At 39.2% G+C, this 17,298-nt stretch overlaps 1 protein-coding gene across 4 annotated transcripts in view; it reads right to left on the bottom strand.

Annotated features, from left to right (window-relative positions):
• Positions 1-7,171: 7,171 nt before the first annotated feature.
• TBC1D4 (TBC1 domain family member 4) overlaps positions 7,172-17,298 on the bottom strand; it is a gene marked incomplete at its 5' end in the record, with an annotated part of 98,237 nt that continues 88,110 nt past the window's right edge. For 3 of the 4 annotated variants that reach the window (XM_083885275.1, XM_083885276.1, XM_083885277.1), the window contains 4 exons: positions 7,172-9,427; positions 10,997-11,173; positions 12,866-13,035; positions 15,256-15,415. In XM_083885275.1, the coding sequence (XP_083741401.1) occupies positions 9,200-9,427; positions 10,997-11,173; positions 12,866-13,035; positions 15,256-15,415 (735 nt within the window). In that variant the 3' untranslated portion in view covers positions 7,172-9,199. The remainder of the gene's footprint in view (positions 9,428-10,996; positions 11,174-12,865; positions 13,036-15,255; positions 15,416-17,298) is intronic. The other variant, XM_083885278.1, reaches the window with a different exon arrangement.

The following is a 17,298-nucleotide window of genomic DNA, read 5'->3' as shown; positions in this document are numbered from 1 at the left end:
TAGAAAGGATTTTGTTGGTAGGTGCTTTCTCCTTTCTATATTGTTACTGTGAAAGGGCAGTAAGCATTATATCTTGAAATGTTTACAGCTTGGGGAGGATTGCTGGCAGGGCTCTAGAGAGATATCCCAACCTGATTTGAGCCTCCAGATCTTATGGGAACAGGCACCTCCAGCAGGCAAAGAAAAGTGGCACAGGTTTATCCTCACATGTCTAATGCAATCCCAGCCCTTGTCCTCTTCTGCAGTATATGCTCCCTCCTTCTCTTCTGTTTCTCCTTTTCCTTCCCTGCCTCTGGGCCATTAAACTTATAGTTGTGTTTGAAGTGGTTTGCTGCTGTGCACACACTACAGATGGTGCTAAAGCCCACATTTATTTTATGACAGATATATGGAACCAGGCCCTAAACTCCAGCATGCTCTATCTACTTGAGGCAGCAGCAGGAGAAAATCCTTCTCCTTCACTTTTCCTTGCAGCCTCAGGTAGCAGCAAATCCTCCTTCACCTTTCACTCCAGCTCCAGGCAAAGTTTTATTGCTATTCGTTTTCCTGTTGCACACAGGATGGACACAGTTTATTTCTGTGTTCAGAGGTTTACACTAAGATGCTCTTCAGACTCAGACTCTGCTGAGATGAGGGGCAAGAAAAGGAAGAAAATAAATAATAATAATAATAATTAATAATAATAACACCCCTGAAACTACTAGCTTGGATGACACTGCAGTTGAAGAACAGCAGTTTTGGCATGTGTGAGAGATGGTGACAGCATCACACTTCCCTCTTCTCCTCTTCCTGTCCTCCCCAGCATGGTGACTAGAGATCCCAACTTTGGAGTCTGGGAGCAAGAATGGGTTGGAGAGTCCTATCAGGATTGAAGCTCACAGAAGGGAGGGAGCACACCCAAAGGAGCAGAGGATCTGCCAAAGCCTAGATAGCCTGAGGGTTTGTGTTTCGTTTAACAGCATGTTCATTATAATTTCCCTCAAATATGCCATGGGGGGATGGGAGGTTGGAGTGGGGGAGGGTCAGTAATTGAGATCCTCTGAGGGTTCAGTCCTGCTCATTATTTGAATCTCTTAAGTATAAGAATAAACAAAGATGCTGTGGAAGCTGTCCATGTTATGTTTCCACTGCTGGAATGTTTTCCAAGATGAATTTTAAACCAGAAATCATGCTTTTTGTTTCCTTAACAACTGTGCCAACCATTAGGCTATTATATAGAGGGCATGAGAAGAGGTGCTAGACCTATACTTTTCTTGCTAGTATTTGGATGGGAGAGAAGGAAGGCATAAATATTGTAGGACTCATCATAGCCAGAATAAGGTGGACATCAAAATTAGATGAATAAAATTTACTCTTTGGATGTGTCTCTACAAAGTCAGTGTTGACCCAAAAAGCCTGATGAAGGTTAAATCAAATCATCCCACAATACAGTTCATCTGCCTAACCTGAATACAATTGCCCTGGGCTGATGCTGCGCTTCCCACCTCTTTGATTTAATAAATTTTTGGGACAGCACACATCTTTTGCTGTCTTACAGGATTTATGTTGTAGCATCTCTCTAGGCTCTGCTACATCACAAATAAATATAGTTCCCTAAATGAAGGGTTCTTCTCTTAGCAGCTTTGCAGCATTTGAGTGCTTTGGCTCTCTAGGATGCTATGATGATTTTAGGTGGTGCGTGAAAAATATATACTTTTTGTAAGGGGTGAGTTGGACAAATGTCAAGAATTCCTCAAAAACTGACAGGATATCATGAGCTTTGGTATAAATAAGCTGCTATAAAAAGAGAAGCGTTTGTCACATCTATTATTATTTATTATTTCCTACCTTAATTCCATTTCTTCCTGCCCTCCCACACACAATCACTTTACACATCTCCAACCCCCCCTCAGCTGAAGTCTCTTCCAGGGCTGTTTAACTGCATCAGGCTGTCTTCCACTGAGAGACAGTTTAAAAAAAAAAAAAACCTAACACCTTCATGTACTAGGGATGTTACCAAGATCCAAGCCCTGGACCTTTTAATGACTGGCTAGCTGTGGCCAGGCATATGAAATATCCTCTGGCATTGCTTGTGCACAGTTTCTGCAGAAGCATGCAAACTAACCCCAAGGAACAGCCAGACAAGGCTCTCTGCCTTTTCACAAAAGATGGAAAGCACTATTACTGTCCATTGAGCTGAAATACATTTTTTAGGAAAACACAAGTGCTTAGACGCTAAGTTTCTCCAGCAGGCTGAGGTTGGTAAGAAATCACGCACAAGCCAAGGTAATGGTCAGAAGTGTCACCCTTTGTGAAGAATGTAAACAAGATTACAGTGGCTACACATGTGGGGGCCAGCTGGCCTAAAGGAGAGAAAAAGATCCTGTCTTCCTGCCAAGGATATAGAGTACTAAAAGCAGTTATGCCACTGTGAGCAGTTTAGTGGCTCAGCATTGCTTGTTTCCCTTCCCATTTAGAGTAGGAAGGATAGATCTTTTATTTGTCTAGGGCAAAACACAATAAAATTATGTTCTTCCAAAAGAAGAGGCTATCTTTCCTCCTTCCACAACATGCAATACCAAAAGTCAGTGCAAAACCACCCATTTCAGCCTATCAAAGCCCTCTGAAATTTTCAGGGTCACTGCAATGGAAGAGGACACAAGGGTCACAAATTTTGGTCAGGATGATGGCTTGACAATGCATCCAGCCTCAAAAGCTGAGACTGCTCAGCAGGCAAAGGGCTGCAGGGAATCACTGCTCCCAGAACTGTGTAACCCCATCCCTGCTAGCAGGACCCCAGGCTATGCAGTATGGAGGCATATCGGTCACTGAATCTTTAAGATACTCTCTCTCTCTCCAAAGCCTCAAGCACTGCTGAAGTCAATGTTGTTCCTAATTATATCTTAAATAAACATGTGACATCAAAAAATTACTCTCTAGATTCTCCCTCATCTATATTTACTCAGGCATAATAGCAGCTGCCTACACAATTTTTGTCTTGCTAATGCATAGGAATAATCATAGAACCACCCACAGCCCATCTATTTTGGTAGAGTGCAGAAATAGACATTAAACCTATAAGTGTCAGAACATGCCTTCATTTCAGATGTTAGTATTATTTAAATTAGCACTTGAATGATGCTTCCACAACGTGATAGCTTTTCAAATGATGGTATATTGCACATGAAGTGCACTGGCCCTGCTTTAAGCACCTTCAACCCATTAGGCTCATCTATAATTTGGTGCTTTTAGAAAAGCAAATGCATCGTAGAAGAGCTGTGGGCTTTTTTTGCTTATGCCCAGAGGTCCTCAGGGAATTGCTGATGCCATAATTACCTGAGTATGGCTTGAACATGGGGCTCTGGTCAGGAGGTAAACATGACTTGTGTTTGATGTCCAGTTCATATGCATTTGGGAACAGCTGTGTCTGGGTGGTTGGAACATCACACTATCTGAACATGTCCCCGCATTTCGGAGTGAGCACAGTGCTCAGTATGAAAGCAATGCTGTTGGAGGGAAAATGTCTTAACTGGAAAATGGAAGCAGCAAATCAGGTTTTCTCTCTAGATCTAGGACACACAGGAGCAAATACCCCACCTTTCTTTTGACCACTAAAACACAGTAAGATTAATTAAAAGAAAACCAGGAAAAAAGAACTGATTGTTTGAGATTTAGTGGACATTGGGAAGCTTATTGAAAGGAAGCTGTGTTTTAAAAAGACAAAAACTGGGTAAGTGTGAAATCAGACAGCAGTTAGACCAACTCAGTGCTGCTTTCAAGAAAACAAATTCTGCTCAAACAGAACAGTGCAAAAGGGGACACCTGGGATCAGATTGCTGGGAACAATAAATGCCTGTTTTAGGGTGAAGTGATTCCATAATTCTCTTACACAAGAGCAAAAATGAAATACTGTAAGACATCCATTTCTGAGAAGGCCCTACATGTCATTTAGTATGTCTTCTCATTATAATAAAATCTTTGACCACAAACATCACATTTTATTACAAACAGCATGCAAACAGAACATCCTGCTTCATCAGACAGGAGACTAAGTTCATACTCCTCTCTAAAGAGCCACAGCAACCGCCAAACCACCACACACACACACACACACACACACACACACACACACACACGAGCTGCATGAATAAAAGCAACAGTGACACCTCGTGGGCAATACTTAAGCACAAATCTAATAACTACAATTTCTTCCAGTACCAATGGAGTCCTGACTGGCACTAGGGGCCTGCCCACAGCAGCAGTTTGAATTAGAATCAGGTGTGCACTTCAAAAGACATTTCCCCCTCACCCCTACTTTCTCCAGTTTGGTTTGCATTCCAGCACATAACACTAAACTTGACAACAACTTTCAGGACCACAAACTGCACAGGACAAACGGGCACACAGTGCACAGGCCAGGCATGTCCTCACCTGCAGCAAGGAGACCCAAGGTGCAGCATGGAGGTGATGGCCAGCCTGCCCAGAGCCTCCCACAGACTGCTTCTGGGTGTTCAGAAAGCCACGCTTTGCATGGTGTCACTGGCTGCTTCTGGGCTCCTGCTAGTCTGGATCTGCACCTCACACTGTCCCTCAAGGTATCTCTAGTCCCCATGTCTGCTGCTGATATTAAACTGGGAGGAGCTGTGGGCTTCCTCGTGGGTAAAGGGACATCTAGATAGGCTACAGAGCTGGGCAATCACCAACTGCATGAAATATAACAAGAGCAAGTGCTGTATTCTCTACCTAGGATGGGGCAATTCTGGTCATATGTACAAACTGGGGGATGAGAGGCTGCAGAGCAGTCCTGCAGAAAATAACCTAGGGGCTTGTGTTGATGGCAAGTTACATTTGAGCCAGCAGTAGCCATGACAGCAAAAGGGCCAACTATACTCTAGGGTGCATCAGGCACAGAATACTTTCTCCCATGTAAGTTCCAGCAAGAAATTATGTATGGCACTGGTGTCATCTCTCAGCTCTCATCAAAAATAAAACCTGTATAATAAAACCTTCTTACTTTCCTTTATCAGAGTGAAAACTTGAGTAACCTGCAATTTGAGCACAGAAACAGTCTGGGTAAGCTGCAGGAGAGGTTTTTTTAATGGTAAGACTACAAACAACAATTCCCAAATCTGTTGTTAAAAGTGGCTGCTGAGCTCTGAAGAGAACAGTTAAGGACTGAAAGACTTCTGAACTCAAAGGAAATACCAACAGAACATTTTGGTAAAGGAGCACTGCCAGCTCCTTCCTTTGCTCCACAGTTAAGGTTAACATTAAAGTAAAACCAAACAGACCAAGTGCCAATCTGCCCAAATCTACTACACTGCAAGCCAGTCAGCACACAACCCATCAGCTGCTCAAGGCACACAGTAATCTTTGCTTTGCTGCCCAGCTTTTTACTGTTACTGCTCAACACACTTTCAGACAGTGAGCTAGCATGTTCAACTTTAGGCATATAAACTCCCTCTTGCACACTGGAGCAAGGATATAGCTAAACATTGGATATATATATTTTTTTTTTTAAAGAGCATTAAATTTCTTTTTTTCCAGTCACTAGAAAGACTGAGGAAGGAAAAGCATATGTTAAATGCATTCAAGAGCTAACACTGACAATAAAAGATGAAGCACAGAAATACAGAATCAATTACTATTCTTCTAAGGGATGGTGTAGCCTGGCATAAATCTTGACATGCTACAGCCTGCACATGCCTGTCAACACCATCTATGGCTACAAAGACTGACTGGATAATCACTATTAACACTGCCTGGGGTTATTCACCTCAGCACAGAAAAGGCTATTCACTATAAAGCTATGTGGTTTCAGGTTTAGATTAAGTGTCCAGATGCAGACCCTCTGGATCACAGTAGTAATAAATTCTTTTGTATGTTACAAATTGTTCAGCTTTATTGCAGCGATACTGAGCTAAGAAGTGTCATGTTGAAGAGGGCTCAATCAAACCACTTAAGATAACTAGATTTGTGATTTCAAGTAAGGCCGAATTTCTGTAAAATCTAATGCTCTTTTTAGACAAAAGCAAACAAATGCAACTTTCAGGCACCGTAAATAAACACTCCTCTTTTAAGGAGAAAAATAAATACTCTACTTTGTAGGAGAAGAAAGAAACCCAACAAACAACTTTCTAGCCAGATTTTTCATCCATAAAAGCAGCAAATACCACAGTCTCTTGTACATTAGCCCTTATCAGACTGACTTATTTCAGCTCTATTCTTGCCAAGGGGTACTCATCACTTACCAGCCAATTTGCAAGCTAGAAGGACATATGTCTTCCCAGACTTTGAAAAAAGCCCTCTACCAGCAGAAAGCAGTCACCTGTTTCTGAAAACAGCAGATACTTTTCCCTCAAGAGATAGTTCTCCAGAAGTTAAGAGCAAAAACTGAGAGCTCTGTTGTGCTTAGCACAGACAGAACATTAGCTTTGTTCTGAAAACTTTTTTCTCATCAGAAAAACATAATATAGAAATAGAAAAGCAATTTCTCTGATCCCAGGAAATGCCCCTTCTCCCAAGCAATTACCCTTGCAGCTCTGCCTCTGGCCCACTGCACCTTAAGATCTCCCTCCTCACAGCTGCACAAGTGCAGCTGCACAGAACAATGTAAAGCTGTCTATACATTCCAGGTGGAAACAAACACACATCCAGTTCAGTCTTCTAGATAATCTTGCTAATTATTCATCTGAAGATGATCTGGAGGATACCTGCTTGAGTGCAGACTTCAAGCTACACAGCCTAGAGATAGCCAGTTATGAGGCACTCTTGGGTTCAGCATAAAAACATTATCAGAAGTGTCCGGACACCATGAGGCACTTACCTCACACTGTGGTTTTACTTCTGTAGTTTATTCCCATGTGTTGTTGCACTCTCCTCCCCCTTCAAAGTCAGACACACAAAGTTCATCAATTCCTATTCTCAACATGCATATGTACTAGCTGAACTGCTACAGAACAAAAATACCTTTAAAAAATGTCATCTTCAGTTAAGAACAATGTAAGATTATTCTCCCTGAGAAGAATATCTGTCCTTTACTCTGTGTACTTTTACAAATCCTGCAGGTTTTCTTCCCCACAATTAGAAACTAAAGTCAGATCCTTTTCATATTTCATGTGAACAGTACTATTGAGAATGAGATTGGTCTTTGAGGTGTAGAAAAATAAAATTAGCCAGAGGCTATGGGAAATGCAGCAATGACATTTATTGGAATTTCTCCAGGCATTACATGAAAAAAATTTAAAGTTGAAACAGAGGATAAAGCTCATTCAGTGCATCTTTAAAAAAAAAGATGTATCTGAATAATCTTGGTTCTTTGTAATAGATGCTGCTGCAGTTCCTGGGATTAGTTTTTTATGTACACATCAGCTAAAACTCACTCTGAACAAAACTGCAAAGAACTCCTTTTTCACTTGGCATTTCCCCATCTAGTACAAGACAACATTCTTGAAATATCTAGACAGATTCCACATAATTTTATACACAGTTAAGACCTTTCACCCCAAATGTAAAAAGAGAGACTGTTAAGTAAATCAGTATCTTTAATCAAATAAAACATCATGGAAGTAAAAAAACAACAGCAAAAAACCCAGGAGAGCCGAAGCCCCTGCATTCCACAGCAGTGTGCAGCAAATAAGAATTGTTGTTCTTTACTTTTATGGTAACATAAAGCATAATACTTAGAAAGCAGTGATATTCAGTCCTTGCTTTCTAAATTGGAAAACCTTATGTGAAAAGACACTGCTGTATTTGGCACTTTGATTAATTGGTTTTCTTACTAAAAAGAATAAGTGTTTCCTGAAATACAGTATAAATGGAAAGAGATAACATGAGCCACTGTAACACGCAATTAAGGGTTCAGACATGCACTCCAAAATACTCATCTATTACACATTTGTCTAAGCCTTCTCAAAAATTCCACTCAAAAACATTTTCAAATCTATATGCAACTTTTTATACCTCTATAAACATAATTTCTCTCTTGAAATGATCAGAGTTTATCCCACCTTCTGTCCAGAACACATAAATTCGTTACTTTTGTTTTAAAAAGAAGACCACAAAGCAGTATTAAAACAGGAATAGCCTGGAAAGTGTTATTAAAACTGTGCCTGTACTTCAGGATCCCCTTTGAAATGTATAGCCACTGTATATGAGAAAAGTGAAAGGTACACAGTATCTGAGACTTGCTTGGTCCTCTCTTGTGCACTCACACTTAACTTCCTGCAACCTACCTCAATTTTCTTCTCAAATGAAATTTAAAACATCTTTCTGCATCCCAATATAATTAGACAAGGCTTCTTGCAGCATTTCTTTGGTTAAATGAGAACCCCTGACACATCTAACCCTTACAACAGGCAAGTCTCCGGTGGAAAATTACCATCAGGATAAATCCCATCCCACTGCTGTGCTTCCTTCCTCTCCTCATCACGATCAAGCCCAGGACAGGTGGAAGCAAATAGGCCAGGAAGGAAGTGGCAGTCACTGCCAGCTCTCGCCTTTCAAGCTCTGTGAGTGCATGCAGACACCTATTCCTTAGCTCTGGGTTATGGAGGCGGAGCCATGATGCAATGCTTTTTTGTTTCCAGTTCCAACATGCATGTGGAATTACACTGCTGACTGGTACAGCCCAGGCAGCGGATGGCACTACAGCTCTGTCTGTGCAAACCATGTCATGATACTTTTTCTGTTTATTGGTCTGTGCTCACAATGTCAGTAGAATTAAAAGAGAGGCACGCATGAGTTCACACAGATTTTCCACAGAAGACGTGAAACATGCTGCTCTTTGGAGGGAAAATTACATTCTCCTTTTTTTTTTCTTCAAGTATTATTCAACATATTCAATATACATATATATAAAGACACACTATCCTCATTTCACTACAAGACAACCATATCCAGAGTGAATTTGCAGATCACCATTATCTTTGTCTACTCCAATTTCTCCTTTCCTTAAGGTCAACTCTAAATATACATCTCCTCATCATAATTACATTTGAGAATCCTTTATTTCCCCCTTGTGATTTATTTACATAATCATAAAAAAATTAATAGCCTGAATTTGCATACTGACGCTTGAAGGCCCATCTGTAGCTATGAGTGTCCCAGCACTATTTTTGGGTAACACCGTTGCCTATTGCTAAGTAGCTATTGTAAGCAGCATACTCATTTTTTCATTCCCTTTTTGTTTTTGAAGAAATGCCGCCTAGAAAACCCTGGCTTATGGCTTACTCCATATTTTATTATTTGGGTTGTAGTTTACTTCCTTCAGGATCTGTTCACAGTCAGATAACACTTCTGCTGGCAAATACTTCACTATCTGCTCAAGAGTCTTTTGATACGTTGTCTTCTCCTGTTCCAGAGATTGAATTAGAGTCTTCATTTTGCTCTCTCGTGTCAAAACAGTCTCCAGACTGGCTTCCAGACTCTGAATTTTAGCGTGAGCAACCTGTAAGCAATAACATTATTTTAAATTGATAAAGTCTGAATAGTTTTCTTTTAGCATTATGATATAGTATTTGTTAAGGAAAGAATTACATAGCTACTTCTTAAAGACATCCGTGTAGGCAGACAGTACAAGGAATGCATACTGCGTACCATACACAAGATCTCCTCACAGTGACCAGATCAATCTGAAGAATTTCTCAAACCTTTACAGAGGGGAGGAAATATACAAGTTGCAGAAAGCAAGGGACAGCTGAGAGTAACAAGGAACTGGAGCCGAAGGGAGAAAAAGGAAATCAGCAGCTGGAGTAGCACTTGAAGACAGTGAGGGAACAAGGGGAATCCTCTGTGATAAAGTAAGTTAGAAGGATGGAGAGGTTGGAGGAAAAGAGAACCTCAACATTTAAGTCTAGACGCAGACAGTGTTTCCTATTCTCCAGTTAAAAACCTACAGCTTCTTCTGTATAGTCAAAGAAACTCAGGACCACTGCAGCAGTAGTTCTCTCCATGGGAACTGGAAGAATTCTGATTGTTTCTAGGAAAGGGTACAAGCAAAGGAATGAAAAAGTTATGCAAACAAAAAGGTGATGAGGTTAAGCACTGAGAAAGATGCATTATTGTAAGGCATTCTGAAAGAACAGAAAAGCTTTGATAGAGCTTTTCAAATCAGCCATTCAATTATTCTATGCCTTTTGTGCATTTTCAGAACAGAGGTAAAAGCCACAGCTGCAGTAAATAAATAAAGAAAAATAAAAAAGAAAAATTAATAATAGTAAAAAGTTCAAGTATCAGTATCAAAAGAACACAGGACCCTTAGCCCATAAACTTAAAAATAATGAGGACTTGATCTTTCCTTTTTTCCTTCTATTTTCACATTTCAGAAGCTGAAAGTGCTTTGTGAGCTCTTTGCAATGCTTGCTCAAATTAGCAAATATAACAAGAAACACCCTGATCATGAAAAAACCAAGAACTTCTCTTTCAAGAAAATGCAAGACAATACAACATACTTCAACTGAAACAAGTCTTGGCCAAGCTATGAGACAAAGGGTAAATAGTGAAGGAGGAAAGGCTTTTTTAAAGCACAACTTAACCAGGCCAAGTCTAGTGGGCTTTCAGATATAATCATGTCTTCTAGGAGAGACCACCTTCCAAAAGTAGGACTATGAGTTTCAGCAGAAGGAAACAAAACAACACTGACTACAAAGGCTTGGACAAAACAAGTCTGCTGCACTATGGGTTATTTCTTAAACTTTCCAACTGGGAAATAGAGAAGGGAAAGAGAACTCACTTTTCAGTAAGATACACAAATTTTGCCAACAGATTTTATGGCAGATAAGAGTAGAGAGATTTGGGGAAAAAAGACATCTAAATCAAGAAGGAAAAGTCCAAGGAATGACAAAGGAGTTACAAGTATGCCTAGCAGAAGTGACTTACTGTAATTAAGAGAACTGCTCAACTGCACAGGGTCTTGCAGTAAGAAGACTTCTCACATACACTTAAAACAATACTTTTCCCTCTACTGGCTGAATCATAGAAAAGACTTCACTATGAGTTTATTGCCTAAGTTGCCTACCTGTAGCTTCTCCAACAAATCCATGTTTTGCCTCTTCAGATGATTGTTTGCCCTCTCCAGCTTCTCCAGAGGTTCACCTTCATCACAGGGACTCACATTTTCCTGTAGTTCATCCTGAAGAACATGGTACTCTACTTCATAGGCATGGAGCTGTTTCGAAATATCCATCTCAAACACCTGCCATGAGAGAAGAGACCATTTTTAACTAAAATAGGGAGGGCTTATTCCACATGAATGTTTGACTAAAAGTCAAATCTTCTTGATTAATGCTTTTCTTGTTCCCTTCAAAAATTATATTAAGACGATGTCTATAGTAGGAGCATTATAACAAAATTGTAGCCATAATATATCATAGACTTCAGAATAAATTGGATCATGCCTTTCACAATTACCAAATACCATCTCTTACTACAAGATGTATCAGCAGAAAAGTCTTATTCAATACAAGAATTTTACTCTTGCTCAGGAATATTACGAAGTTCAAGACAAAATTTTTAAATCTGGGATTCATCAGATCTCTGCCTTCAAAACTGGATCCCTTGACTCCAAGAGCTCATTTACAAACTTCTGTACAAACATTCTTCATGGTTACAGTTTCCATATGCTCTATCCCTGCATGATGACACACTACTTTCTTATTGAAATACTTTAGGGACAAAGCATTGTGAAGACTACAGAACTGAGCCTCTAACAGTGATGGGACATATGACCCTTATCTGTTTACATATCTAGTCACAGCCTCTCAGCTCTGGAAAATTACCAAAGATTTTAGACTAGGATTGGAAGGATGTCTACGGTGACATCAATTTTCTGTTCCTTATCCTAGAGATAACAAACATTCCACCAACACAAGACACACAGAGATTCCCTCAAAAACCAAGTTCTGTATTACTTTCACTGTTCTATTCTATTCAAATGAGATAAAAATTTAAATTATGTAGTGTTCAAGCTGGGTAAGAACAATTTTCCTCTACAAAGCTACCTGATCAGTCATCTGGGTATTACAGACCTGCACAATGTCTACATTTTTCTTTCATTACCCATTATAAGGGGATGGTCCTGGGAACTACAAGACTGAGATAGCCAAACAAGTGCCCCTGCAGCTAGGCTAGGTAGCAGCAAGATACAGGCAGTCTACACATGAATGCAGATCTGGAAGGCTGCTCAGCATGAGACCACACCACAGGCAAACAGAGCAGAGCTGGGCTGCCCTACATGTAACCACATTCACCTCTGCAGGCAATATAACCCATTCTTTATAAGACCTGGTTTTGCACAAAGCCATCTCTACCCTGCCCAAAGAGCACAGCTGCTCTGCACCCCATGCAGAGCGCAGAACAGATTTAATGTCTAAGACTATCAAAAGTGTTAAACTACCATCTCTGTAATTCCCAGAATCAATGAATTGGTGAAAGACACAAAAGTGCCTGACAGGTTTAGCATGGCAATGACAGTCAATGCAATGATGAAATGAAGAGTCACGTTGTCTAAAAATGAATTCCTATCTAACAGCACCTGAAAGAGTCAAACCTTAACAAGCCACAGGAATGCACAAGTGTTTACACCACTCCTGCCCATGGACATGGTTTTCTAGAGCTCTTCTGTTATCTCTGAACTACCATCTGAAGGGGGAGTGCTGCTCTTAGTGCAGTTTCACAATTAAGGCACTAGATTTGAGGCTCACTCTCGATTTGCAGCTTCAATGCAGAGGAAGTTAAGTTATAGATATGAAGATTCCAGACACTGACCCTATTTAACAAGAAGCTTTACACATCATCTCCTGAGAAGATTTTTGCATATAGTGTAGGCATGATTATTTTAAAGTAAACTAAATGGAGGGGAAAAAAGTAAAGAGAAAAATATCCTTACCTGAGTAATAATTTTTTCCATTTGAGGTTTAGTCATATCAGGAATAGTGGTTTTAAGAAAATCAACAATGTTCTCAAAATTCTCACATCCCATTATAGATGTCTCTTGACTGCTAAGCAGGCTCAGTGCTACTTTAAAAATTACTTCTGTTCCTTGAAGAAAAATAATGTCTAAAAGAGAAAATAATTAAAGTATCTTGAAAATGGGAGCTAGAGTCATTGGATTAATACATATATTTACTGGGATGTTCTTTGTAATCAATCACAGTGCAGATGTATTCAGTTCAGAAGTGCAATCTGTTTTATCTCAACATGAGGATAAAGCATGAATTTTCTTTCACCTTACAGATGTGAGGGAGCATTAAAAAAATACTGCATGCTTATTATGTCTGTAGCAGTTATCTGCAATGAGCATTTCATCACTGTCTGCCAGAGATGATAACTGATAACTGGTTTTAAGTGCTCCTGTGACTGAAAAGCAATTGGGGAGCAGATCACAAAAGAACTGTTTCCTACAGGCAGAAGCTAGTCCTTAAAAAAACAATTGTGTAGATTCCATAACCAGTTATATTATTTTCAAAATTCATAGCAGTGATCTTACTGGCTCTAATCTAAGCTCAAAACCCTTACTGTGAGGTATTACATGGATAAGAGAGTAAAGTCTAGGCTCCGCAAGTCAGGAGACACAGACTGTACAGAAATGGCAATCTTGAGAACAGTAAATAGAAATTCTGCCTCAGAATCAGTGGTGGACTTGAAGTTACTGAGATGAAGGCAGCATAGAGGAATTTCAAATAAACCTCCTGAGCTGTCAGTTCTGTCACACTACAGGGTGTTTGTTTGGGGCTACACAACTGAAGAAATTAAATTCCTGATCCTGATCCTCAAGAGGTCATCCCTGGCCTAATCCAGTATCACACAGCAACACAAGGACACTGATGAGGCAGCCATCTCCCTCAAATGCAGTTCCTGAAATTCTCCCTTCTCAAGTCTGTGATGGACATTCAAACAGCATAAATATGTAATTTGTAAAGGCTGGACAATAGCCATTTGTTCCTGGTATATGACAATGTCTTTAATAAAACATTAAAAATTCAGGAATTCAGAGCATTAAGAAGTAAAACAACATAATCATTTTCAATTTTAAAATGGGAACCTGCCTTGCACATTTTAGTACAGAGAAATGAACATCGAACCTCCCTCCCACCTTCCCCATCTGTAAAAAATTCATTTAGGAAAGAAAAAACCAAACAACAAAAGAGAAAGAAACACAAAATGCTCAAGCGTCCCAGAATTCAGAAATCCCACTGGGAAACAGATATTCGCATGACTGTACACCACTGAGAAAGAGATATACCAGTCATTTGTTTACCCAGACAGCAGACAAAAAACATTAGCTGTAAATGGAAAAAAACCCTCTGCAACTGAGAAAGCAGTGGGGGGAAAAAAATCTAAAAACTTAAAATCAAACCCAACCAAACAAAACCCTCTTCCTGTCCCCAAGCCAACACACCACACAAATTGAGAACCTAACACACCCCAGTATTAAAATATGAGACAAAGTCAGGCTGAGTATCTTACAAAAAGACAGAAGGTGCTGTATGAAAACAGCAAGATCAAAGGGAAAAAAAAAAATCTGATTTACGAGGAAGTACCTTACACATGCATTTAGATTCTTGGTGCATATACAAGTGCAGTGAGTTTTGTATTAATAAATAAATTTAGATTTTTTTAAAAAGGTGCATTACTAGACAATTGACTAAGCTGGAAGTTCTTATGGATAAGAAAAGAACTCCAAAATAATTACTTGGCCTCCTGATACTGTAAACACTACCAGGCATAACCAGTATTTAGGCTTCTGTACTACATGTTACACATAGAGGAGTTTTTAATGAAAAAACTATCTAAATGAAATCAGAGGTATATTAAGACTTGGAAATCGTTCAATATATATACATGAATACCTAAACCAGCCTTGAAGTTCAAATTTGCCTGATTTTTTTAAGAAAGTACTTTAGAATCAGAATTCAGAAATGCATTTTCTTTTTTCAGTTTGCAAGTTCAACAAGACGAACTTTTTCTATTGATACAAACCAAATACATTTGCATAAAATATATTTCCAACAATAAGCTTTCTTCTGTTTACACTTCAGAAGTCTCTTAGGCAGTAAGAGAAGATACAATTATTTGCTCAAGTCTGAAGTTTCAAGAAATACCTTTTGGATTTTCCTCTTAAAAAGGAGCTGGCATCTCACTAAGGAAAGTGTTGCTACTTGCCACCCACAACAGTCACCCCAAATGTCCCCAGCATTTACCAAATTACTCCTGGAGTGCTTCAAAACACAATGGATATTGTTCTGTTTATTATTTCAATAGAATAAACTTTCTTACCAAACACTCTGGCTACAAATCCTAATGAAAACTGAGATGCAAACAGTGTAAGAAACCACGGTGCAGCATAAAGACTGGGACTGATTTCATTCTCTTCAAGATGATTGTACAGGTCTCTGTGATAATCATGTAGAAGCCTTGAGAGCTGATACATCTGAATCTACAGTGCATGAAGGGGTTGGGGGGGGGAGAAAGTAAAGAAAGAAAAGTTCAGCTTTACTCAGTATTCCAAATCATTCATACTGCATTTAAGGAAAATTAGCTGCAGTACAGATGGCACAGTAAAATGCAGCTTAATTGCCTCCTGGAGCCTTGAGTGGTATCTACTCATGTATAAGCAACCTGCCACTAACGAATTAAAACCAACAGGGTAGTCAATAACAAAAAACAGTTTGAACCTGATTACTAATGAAGTATCATTTCAGATTCACAGGCTTAAGGTAAGAAGGCAAGATATTGCTCCAACTTTGTCAACAAACTAGAACTTTCAGTCTTGCAGCAATGAAAGCAGTTACACCTCTTCCAAGATGTCAAAACTATAAGTTGAGACTAAATTTACACATTTCAGGTCTCATTCTTTGAATTTTGGCCTTATTTTTGCTGCCTTTAAAATTCCAATGCTACAGTCAATCACTTCAGACAGTTTCTGTACCCACAGAATACATTTTACTCAGAGGTATACCACATACATATTTCCCAGCACATCTCCCAGTGGTCCTGTGGAATTTAAGATACTGATGCAAAAAAGGTGTTCTGTACAACCTACAATGGTTGCATGGGAAAAAGGTTAAACGTGCTATTCATGGCTAAAAATATCACTCTGTGGTAAATTATTTCCTTGCAACACTTCTCTCAGAAAGCAGATTATGGAAGCAGAGATATACTGGCTAGTTGTCAGGTCCAATTTTATTGTCGGTGGTGCTTTGTGCTTAAAGTGAATCTGTTTCTCAGTAAGAAAAAGACTCTTTAGATCCAGCTATTTTCCTGCTTCTAAAGTTCATGCTTGTTCCCTACCAAAAGCTGAGCGCACTTGAAGCTACCTTTAGTCAGCATGCACACAAGCAGAGGGATCTCTTTCCTTCAGGCAAATCAGCTAAATTTGTGCATGCATTTGAGTTCTTGCTCTAATTGTGTAAGATACCAATTAAGCCCATTTTGGACAGTGTCAATACAAAACACATGTGTGAAGTCAGAATTGCATCACAGAGCAGTAAACCAATTCAGGTAATTCTTTATGAACTGAGACTACTACTTTTTCCAGATAAAAACTAAAAAATCTAAGTCAAGTAAGTTTTCATTATCCTGAAGAATCATCCAACAGTCTTCTTCTATAGGACTGAAGCCAATTCTGCCTATAAGCTTTCTGTTGTTTTACTATTGTAAATGCAAAAGAATTTGCAGTATTCTACTCCTGTAAGAAAACAATCCAAATATAGTAAGGTCCTCTAAGTCTTCTTGCCTAGTTTGACTTGAGCAGACAAAACTTTAACAGAAGAACTGCCTAGAAGCAAACTGTGGGGAAAGATAGGCTATTTAATTTAAAAGGCAAACAGTATCACAAGTAGTAAACTTTCTCAAATTTGAAAGTGTTCTTACTAAGAGGTTCTGACAATGAAAGAGTCATACTTATTTGAACTAAAATGTCAAATCTTGGACATGTGAATACTCTCAAATTATCAGATATTAGAAGTCTACAACTACAGTATAACACACACACACTTAGAGAGCATCTACTAGGGGGAAAAAAGCCACAAACATGCATTTAACACATTTTGATCCTCACTGGTTTAAAATATATTTAGGGGGGGAAATGGAACATGAGGAGGTAAATGAATGGTTGTTCATTCTTAATTCATCATCAACAAACCTTTTATAGCATACTTACATCCACACTCCTCTACAGTTTTTAGAATAAGCACATACAGTTTTTTTAACTACAATCTATTCCATTGCTCTGGACATTTGCTAAATAGGCACCTAATGTGACTGGTCATGAAAAGTGGGCTGAAACTCTCCCTTTAGTTTTACTCAATTATAATTATT

Source organism: Zosterops lateralis (genome assembly GCF_965231275.1).
Source record: "Zosterops lateralis genome assembly, chromosome: 2".
Lineage (NCBI taxonomy): Eukaryota > Metazoa > Chordata > Aves > Passeriformes > Zosteropidae > Zosterops > Zosterops lateralis.
Note: the sequence above shows the minus strand (reverse complement) of the source record. Positions and strands in the feature narration are given on the sequence as shown.